The sequence below is a fragment of the Tinamus guttatus genome, unplaced genomic scaffold (genome assembly GCF_059628265.1).
Source record: "Tinamus guttatus ecotype Peru unplaced genomic scaffold, ASM5962826v1 Tinamus_guttatus_pri_ptg000226l, whole genome shotgun sequence".
Lineage (NCBI taxonomy): Eukaryota > Metazoa > Chordata > Aves > Tinamiformes > Tinamidae > Tinamus > Tinamus guttatus.
In genome coordinates, this window is record NW_028288760.1 from 268,702 (window position 1) to 277,888 (window position 9,187).

General features: G+C 42.6%; 1 protein-coding gene across 1 annotated transcript; it reads right to left on the reverse strand.

The window, feature by feature from the left end:
- Nucleotides 1-1,351: 1,351 nt before the first annotated feature.
- Nucleotides 1,352-6,030, reverse strand: ZDHHC12 (zDHHC palmitoyltransferase 12). The gene is made up of 5 exons (XM_088525211.1): nucleotides 5,934-6,030; nucleotides 5,490-5,626; nucleotides 4,486-4,572; nucleotides 3,046-3,212; nucleotides 1,352-2,466 (listed from the first exon to the last, which is right to left on the reverse strand). The coding sequence occupies exons 1-5, from the start codon at nucleotides 6,016-6,018 to the stop codon at nucleotides 2,157-2,159; spliced, it is 786 nt and encodes a 261-aa protein (XP_088381337.1). The 5' UTR covers nucleotides 6,019-6,030; the 3' UTR covers nucleotides 1,352-2,156.
- Nucleotides 6,031-9,187: the final 3,157 nt, after the last annotated feature.

A 9,187-nucleotide genomic window follows, 5' to 3' on the forward strand; every position in this document is an offset into this window, starting at 1 on the left:
TAGAGTGCAGCCAGTGAGTAGCCCCCATTAAATCAAGTCTGGTCTAAGCGCTTCAGGATTCAGAGAGGTAAGAGTATATGTTAGCGTGTAACAGAAATAATTCACTTAGAACCTAGTTCTCCTATTGTCAGAGCCAAGTGTAATTGCTTCTGAAAATTTCAGAGTATGCTTTCAACCTCCCGTTTCTGCCTTGTAACATAATGGCCCATTTCAGGCAGGACAGATCTTCCTCATCTTTGTTTAAATAGTAATGCTTGGTTTGTTTTTGGTCCATACAGTGCTATTTTGTGCCTTTTTTTAAGGTCAGAACTGCTGGAAAGTAAGCAAGCAGTACAGTGAATTGTTAGCGCAAGAGAAGCTAGAACTTGGGCTTTAAAGGAAGAGGCATAAAGAATCACAAAAGGAGTATTTAATCTCTTTAATAGTTTACAGTAGAGTAAAAAGACTGCAATTTACCATCCATCTGCGTTAAAAAAAGAATTGCCAAACAGAGCAGTAGTGTGTTTTCAATATTATTTGGCTGATAACTGAAGAACCAGAAAGAGCTAAGTGGCAGATGAGCCTTACTTTGGTAGTGCCATAGTGATATGAATAAATTACACAATCCATTAGGGATTGTACATCATTACTATGAAGACAGTTCTTAATATTTTGGTAGCCCTCTGATAGAGCTTCTGCCCTGAGCAAGCCAGACTGCATACAGATTGCAAACTCTTTCTGGAACTGGCTAAAAAAGGGATCCTTCAGCTGTTTAAACTGCTTTGGGATTACAGTTACATATCAATGACTGTACTTTCCTTTCCTGAGTGCTCATAAACCCTGAGTGCACCCTATCAGCTTGCCAGTTGTGCTCCTGAATTGGTGCTAACTCCTGAGTTAAGGAAATTAAGGCACAAAATAACTTTAGGCCTTTTTTTTAAGTGGAGGGGGGAGAAGTTGAGACTAAAATTTGCACCCTGGGCTTTTCCACTTCTAAAGCTGCTACTTCAGAAGTACTTATTGCAACATTCCCTGTAATCCTTCATGGAAACCTGAAGTATGACCTATTACAATGGAAAATAAGTCATCCTGCTGCTATCCTGAAAAGCTCTTGGCACCTCCTAATGCCACAGAAATAAACAGGATGTAGAATCTTTTCTCTTATATTGAAACTTTATATGCTTCTGTTAAAATTTTATGAAGATGTTGAGGTAGCAGTATTGGACTAGCGTTACTTGAGCCAGGCAAGAAGAAACCACCTCTACTATTAGTTGTTTGTTTGTTTTTCCTGTGGTATATATAATAAATTAAGTAAAGGCTTTTTCCCCTAGAAGCTATGGTGAAGGCTGCGGCTTGAAGCTGTCCACAGAAATAATGTAGGCAAGTACTGCTTTTGTGTCTAGTAAAGTAAATGGCATCATTCTTGGCCAAATGCATTCAAAACAGTCTCTGGACTGTGTACAGTTTTGTTAAGTTGATGCTGCTGTTAGGAAGTGAGTCAGGGCATCACAGAGTATTAGGCTAATTATCCCAGCTGAACTTTGTGCCTTACAGACGTTTCTCATGCAGTTAACACAAACCCCAAACCTTTGTGACAAGCATGAGCTTTTAAGCATGTAGTTGAAATGAAATTTGCTTTTGACTATCTGTACATTTAACTCAAAACTTTCTATTGTTTGTCCAGCACTAGTGAGAAGGCACAGTGGTTCTCAGTGAGAATGATGTTGAAGAAAGGCCACATTATATTAAATGATATTGATTCTGGCTTGCTTGTCTGTAAGAAGACCTGCTGTTTCCTAGCAGCAATAAGAAATGAAACCTTTAGGGAACAGAAGTGTACATAGCTCTTTCCCACAATTCTTGTATTTCTTCTCAAGAGATCTGGATGCAATTAACAAAAGTAGTAAGTTTAACCAAATATTTCCATTCAGTCAAAAAAATCTGGCCTTCCCAGACCAGTATTTTCCCTTTATCAGTGCCACTCATATAAAGAATAACCCTGACTATTCTTCTAGAAATGTAACTTGTTTTTATGGATGAGAAGGCTCTGGAATAAGTTGCACAGTTTGTTATGTACTGAAATTTTATGCAATGAAATGGCATCATTTCTTTTAGTAAAACTTAATCCAGCAACCTGCAGGTGTTTTGGCACTTCCATTAAGTCGGTTCTACTGTGACTAGACAGGTTCACTGTCCCTGTGAAAGTAGATTTTCTCCCATGTAGTGAGGTGGCATGAACAGAAGAATCTCCAGAGGTTGAGGATTACCCCTTGGTCAAAGGGATTCTCTGACTCGGAATGTTTCAGGTAGGAGATGCGATGATGTGACATGAATTCCCAGGTTGTGGTGTTGCATGAGACCAGATAGAGGTGTGAAATAAGCAGCAACAGGTCAACAATGGTGAATACAACTATCAGGAGGAAGGAGATGAGGAGGAAAATGTTGTGCTGCAGCCAGTCCCAGGACTGTTCAAAGTGGAGTCCTGACCTTTCAATTCAAACAGAAATGTGCTCAAGGTTAAAGATGTAAAACTAAATTATATAAGCCAACAAACTTGATGGCACACAAGTTTGACTCACAAATCACTGGTATATTGCAGAGATATTAATATGCTATAAACTCTTAAAATCTAAGAGGCTTAAAAGATGCTGGTTCTCCTAAATGAGATACAGTAGTCCTTAGTTAATTCTGGTCCTGAACAGGTGTACAACTTAACCCCCGCTGGATTTTCCAGTACGTCAATTTGAGAAGGAAGGTTGTGTTACAGTAAGTGAAACAAAATTCATTAGGTTAATAATTCTTCTAAATTTAGGCTTAAGCAAATATCATTTGGATTTTATTATCAGATTCTACTTCAGTAATTATGTATCATCTACCTCTTTAATGAGAAGGGGCTCTGTAAAATTATTCCTCAGCTTAGAGGTCTCAGAAGAGCTGAGGATGCAAATGAAGGTGAAGATGAAAAGCTAATCAAAGGGCTGCTCTGTTCTGCACAAAACCTTTGTAGGGCTGTAGAAGAATCAAAAAAAAAAAAAAAAGCGCAGAATTGCCGCCTTCAGGACTTACCAAGCAATGTACCAAGCCCACAGCAGAACTACAAGCTGCACGCTCAAGTAGACTACGAAGAGAGGGTGATTCTTCTCTCCTACACAATTCTCAATCCAGGGACAGTGATGGTCATAACGGCGAACACAGTGTTGGCACAGCTGGCAGTGCTTGGCTCGCATTGGTTGCTGCAGAAGAGACAAAACAGGAGCCCTAGTTCACTCCTGTTCACTCCCATTTTGTAGAAAAGGGCATTGTGCAAAGTTGTCCCTCCACAGCAAGGCAGGCCCAAAAGCATTCCCTGTTGCAATTAAGGTACAACATAGTCACGTTGCTAAGACAAGTAAACGGGATCATATTCCCATGGAATAGATCCAAAAGGGGCAAGATTTGAATTAAATGACTTTTCCACACCCATCTTTATTATCTCCCTCTACGGGAAGCCCAGTGTGCAAACAGCCGAACAGTTTATTCGACTAGGCTGCAGCTCTTCAGGAAAACATGAGCAGAGAGGTGGAGAACTCTCACTGAAAAACTAGTGTGCAGGATGTGGGATAGGATGTCTTTAGGGGACTGCAAAGAGGGGGGAAGTGTCTCCTCCTGCACAAGCACAAGGCATTTAGGGAGGAAAGCAGTTCAAGTACCAGGACAAAGATGAAGAAAGATACAGCTGAGGAAAGTAATGTGGATATGCCTCCTGTGATTCATTCCCTGAAGCTAGCTTATCTTCTTGCAGCAAGCTGATTTATTTGAGCAGATACTCTTCAGGAATTCATGGAAGCTAAGATAATACTGGATTTTATTAAAATGATAAGAAGCACTTTGCCTAAAGCCTAGAAATGCCTGTTTTCAATCTCCTTGAAAAACTAGTTTAACTGCTCTGATCTTTTCTCTTCATGCTATGTTTTACAATTCAGGTTTATGTTTTAATGTTTTGTTGTTTCTAGACTTCCAAACAAGCTTACAGCTGCTATGTGGTGCTATATGTTGTGCTAAGCTGCCTTCCTGACTATCGAATAACTTCAAGATAAGCTTTTATCTTTGTCAGTACAGTAAGCTGCGACTGGCATGGCAGTAAGAATGTAAAATATACTTTTTCCATGGTGGACTAAAGTAGATTCCTGTTTCTATAAGCTAGCAGGGACTTTTTTAAACCTTGGAACAGGTTAAAATTTCCATCATTACATCTTTAGTTACACAGTCCATCTCAATTACTTTTCTGTTTAGGATTGTTCCCAAAATAAATTTGCTAGTTGTGTTTGTTTTTGCTATGAGTTTTTCAGTAAGACAGTGATGCTGTGACAGAATTAATCAGATCTGTCATGCTTCCAAGCCACAGAACAGTGAGGAGCAATGGCTAAGCAAGAAAACACAGGCAACAAGAATTGTACCAATTGTTCAGAGGAAAACAGAAGTTTTCGATTAGCCCTTCCATTCCCTTCTAGTCTTATGAATACCAACCTTCACCATGCAGTAGCCACAACGTCGCATCTTAATATTGCCTGGAACCGGGGATGTCACCATGCTTTGTTCTTCAATCTTTCCTGCCTACCAAAAAAGATAGAGGGAGTGACTAAGGATGCTTCATGTGCTGCTGTCTGAAGTAACAGCAGCCATTAGCCCCTTCGGCATGACTGAGCTGTCTGGCTCCTTTTACTTCTTGAGTATACAGTGCTTGTTATCTCTACCACGAAGAATAATTCCTGGAGAAGTATAGAAGCTGCTAGGTAAGTACCTTGCCATGAAAAATAATTAAGGTGTATCCAGAGATAACAGGTTGCTTCTGCAACCATTCAAATGAGTATTTGTGTTCAAGCAGAAATAACTGTTGATAAGACACCACCTGGACCCGCAAATTACATTTTGGGATGTAAATAAGCAAGTTCAGCCTCTGCTTCTAAAGATCATTATTGTGTCCTTTCAGTAAAAGCGGTGCTACTTATTCATAATCCAGATGCTTAAATTGATGGTAGAAGATTAAAAATGGAAATGCACCATTGCTTTTGTCCTATACAATCAGTAAGGCAGCAAACCTGCCGAGGGTACCTCTCGGGTACTGTAACTTGGCGTCTCTGTTTACCTTGCTTGTTTGCGTGTCCGTCCTCTGAGAGGGCAACAGATCTATAAGCAGGTCAATAAGCAGAGCTGCCACGAGTACCTCCTTCCCAGCTTGCTCTTTGAGTCAGTTCTCTTTGTACTTGTTGGCAGCAGTTAGCAACACAGTGAGGCTCATACGACTTCCACGAGGCAGGAGAGGACCTGCGCTGGGGTGACACAGCACCCTTGCAAGGCCAGCATGCTCCTTAGGATGCACTTAAAGTCCAGGGGATACCATTTGTGTGCCTTTCCTTCATGCTAAATGCAATGGAAACCATTTCAGACTGTTTTTATCTAGCATAGTAGGGAAAAGGCAAAAGCAAATACGTATTTTTAGCCTCAGCACTTTCCTTCCTAAAATGATTTACCTGTCCTTCCTCATCAGCCTTAACAAAACCCGGATCCATGAGGGACACCTTGAGGTAGAGCAGGACGGAGCACAGAACCAGCAGGATGAAGAGCACGGGCTGCAGCAGCTCACCACGCTCCTCTCGCCTTCGCAGGTCTGAAAGGTACCCCAAAAATATACAGGAGAGGGTAAATCCCTGCAAAGCCCTTAGGATTTTTCTCCGTGCCTGGAACGAAGCTGTTCAGCACCGTTAAGGAGTGGGAAGACGCGTTTTTCCCGAGAGCTCCGCGGCTCTCCCGCCCCGGGCAGCGCGTCCCGCCGTTTCCCCCCTCCTGCAGCGCGGTTGTTGGAGCCGCCTCCCCGCGGCGCCTCACGGTGGCCGCAGCCGCCGCCGGGCGGGGGAAAGGAAAGCGGGAGAACCCGGGAGAAGGGAAGGGGAACGAGCGGGAAGCGGCCGCCTCACCTGTGCCGTGCAGCAGCAGCCCCAGCGCCAGGGCCGCGCTGAGGGCCGTGTGCGCCGCCCGCACCCGCAGCCCGCCGGCCCCCATGGCGCCGCCGGCCCGGCCCGGCCCGGCCTGGCCCGGCCCGGCCCGGCCCGGAAGGGAGGACGGGCGGGCGGGCAGCGCCGCCGCCGTCGCGCCCTCAAGGCGGAGCCGGGCTCGGCGGAGCCGCCCGCGGCCGTTGGGCGCTGCCCGGTTCCAGCGCGGGGGGCACCTTGTCCTCCCCTCAGCCGCCTGCAGGGGGTCCCTGGAAAGAGTTTTTGTTTCGTTTTGCTTCCTTCCAGTAAAAAAAAAAAATAGGGAAAAATAATATTCCCTATGAATTTAGCACCTGGAAAGCAGCCAATTCCTTGGCAGTGTTTAATGGTAAATTTGGTATATTGTAATATTCGTGATTATTTTGGTCTGTGTTTTAGCTTTGTGACCCCGTGCTGATTCCTGTCGAGCACTGGGCCCCACAGGTTACCTGAAGTGTTTATGCAAGACAACAGCATTGAAATACTATTAAAAATTATAGACTAAAATTACCTTCCCAACAATCATTCAAATCCCTCTTTATCCTTTTTTATTCCTTGGGAAATGCGAGAGCTGCAGAAATTACTCCAGAAACTGCACAGACAGGACCAGTGTTGGTCAAACCTCGTGTCAGAAGTTCAGAGACTGTCCTGCCTCCCGCATGCTTTAAATGCCCTGACAATGTTCCTGTTCCCTTCTTTACAAAGGAGGCCTTTCAGACCACTAGGAAGCTCAGAACATAACATCAGGCTTTGTCTATAAAAAGGAGAAAAAACTAAAGGTGGGTAGTGTCTTTCTATTCATCTCAGAGAAGTTTAAAATCTAAAGCTTAATGAGGCTATTTAAGTAGTAACAGCATTACCCATTTCAAAGTAGAAACATCCTGATATTCCAGAATAATTTGTCTTAAGGAATGTATTCTCTCTGTCTTTGTAATTAGAATAATTTGGTATGCGTTACGCTTTTTATCTTTCCTTAAGGCTTTGAAACCTGCCTTACAGAGATCAGAGCTTATCTCTCTCTCAAGTGTTTCAACCTAATGACTGCCTGGTGGAAATTAGGCTAAATTCCAGAAGGCTTCTATTAGCAGGTTTCTGTAGAAAGAATCTAGATTGTTAGGGTATATACCTAGCTAGAAATGTCATGCTGCTGGAAACATAAGGTATCTCCCTCACAATTGTACATTATCAGTTCACCAGAGGCAGTTCTGTTTCACAGGGTTTCTTCCCTGTTTAATCCACTTAGAGTCTGATCCTTTAGGAAGTTTATTGTGACTACTGAATTCCCTGTAAGCTGAACTCTTGCAGGATCAGGCTCTTAAGAAAGTCACACTGGCATTAAGGCAGACTGACTCTTTTAAACTAGAAGCCTTTTAAGCTAAAAGCTGAAGCTAGAAGTTTTTTCTTAAGTATTCACTTTCTGCCAATTACAAAGCTTAGATACATTGCAGAGTTTAGAGGCAATCTGTACAATGAAATATTGTTCTGTTTTTTTTTTTTTTTTTTTTTTTTCTCTCACATTGTTTCATAACAATGCTTTCTTCCTTTATGCTTCTTTTCTATTAGCATCTCTTGGAGTGATGAAGACGACAGTCACTGAACTGCACCATCAACACATGGCAGTTCTTTCCATTTTTAATGAAATATATGGCACTAAAAGAACCAGTAACGTAGCTAAGTAAACCATGTTCATAGACCAAAGGAATAGGACATTATTAAGCACTAGATTTAATACACAGCAGGTATCCCAATGGATACAACAGGAAAAAAAATCAATTTAGAATTGTAAGGAAGCAACAGTTGTGCTTTTTCTTTTTTTTTTCTTTCTTTTTTTTTCTCTGTTTCACCATATACAAGCATTTGAACCAGGCTTCTCAACATCAGGCAAATTAATCTGAATGGACAGAGTAAAAGCAGAAACTTCCTCATTATAACTGAGATTATTTTCCTGAAACAAAACAAAGAAATATATATATGTGGTTAGCCTAAAAAAACTTTTTTTTTTAACAAGAAAAGAATTACAGAGATTTAGTGACAATTATCTAAAATCAAAATATAGTCTGTTAAAGTATTTCCGTTCAGCAGGAAATCTCCATCATTCCTTTTTGCGAAGTGCTGCCTTCTCAGCCAGCCCCCATGTTGCTTTTCATCCATCACTGACAACTGTTAACCTCGGTGCTTCATACCTTCTGGTTGTCGTGGAGACAAGCTGTTTTCTTTTAATTCTCTCTTATTTCTCTTTTATTTCCAGCACAAGCCATCTTTAACACCTGCGCTGTGTCTAGCTGCTTCTTCAGCAATCTCAAGGCCGTGTCCATTGTTTGAAGTCGTGCCTCAGTGGAATGCCCCTATTCCCCCTGCCCTTCTTCCTGCAGTCATCAAAGGGGAATAGGTTCACAACTCCAAAATTCTTCCTCCCCCTCATCTTCTGCGGAGACCAAAGTGACTCCAACAGGAGCTCAGCGCAGATGACAAGCCTGGTAGGATTTAGTGCTGAACAGACAGCATTTGAGCCAGCAGGTAGGTGCCAGGGTGGTAACACCATGATGCAGACGGGACAAATCTGTAGTGTTACAAACAGCCATAGCCTTTAGTGCTAAACCTTCTTGACTTGGTCCAGATGAGCAAGTCTGGTACTTCTTGGTGTTAAGCATCACACAAGTAGATGCCAGTTCCACAGATTTTGTAAAAGGGAAGCACCAGCTTGCTCTCTTATCTGTTTCAGAGAAAATGGCAAACACCCGACATCCTGAGGACTGCAGTGTCACCGACCTGGGCCACTGAGACCGGGAGACATCCTCCAGCCAGGAAGGAAACTACCTACAGTCAAGGTAGAGGTTTCCTCTGTTGGCACAGTCTCTGCAGAGAACTACTGAGTTGTGTTCATGCTCTGCTTGCTAAGCTATTGAATATTAAATGTACGAGTGAAAACATGAAAGTGTAAGAGTGTGAAGGGGACAACTACAGAATACAAGTTGTCCCTCTGCCATATCTTGACATACTCTGAACTGCTTTTCAGTCTGATTTTCATTTAGCAGATATAGCCCCATTCCAGATTGCTGGGAAGGACTGGTCCTTAGCTCTTCAATGTTCCCTCTGCAGTTAAGTTTCCCAGTTCATTCTTTTGCTCCAGCAAAGCTGGAAGGATTGAGAAACTTCTGGGTACTGGTGAGTATTTCAGGTGTCCAGCTTCCCCTTTTCAT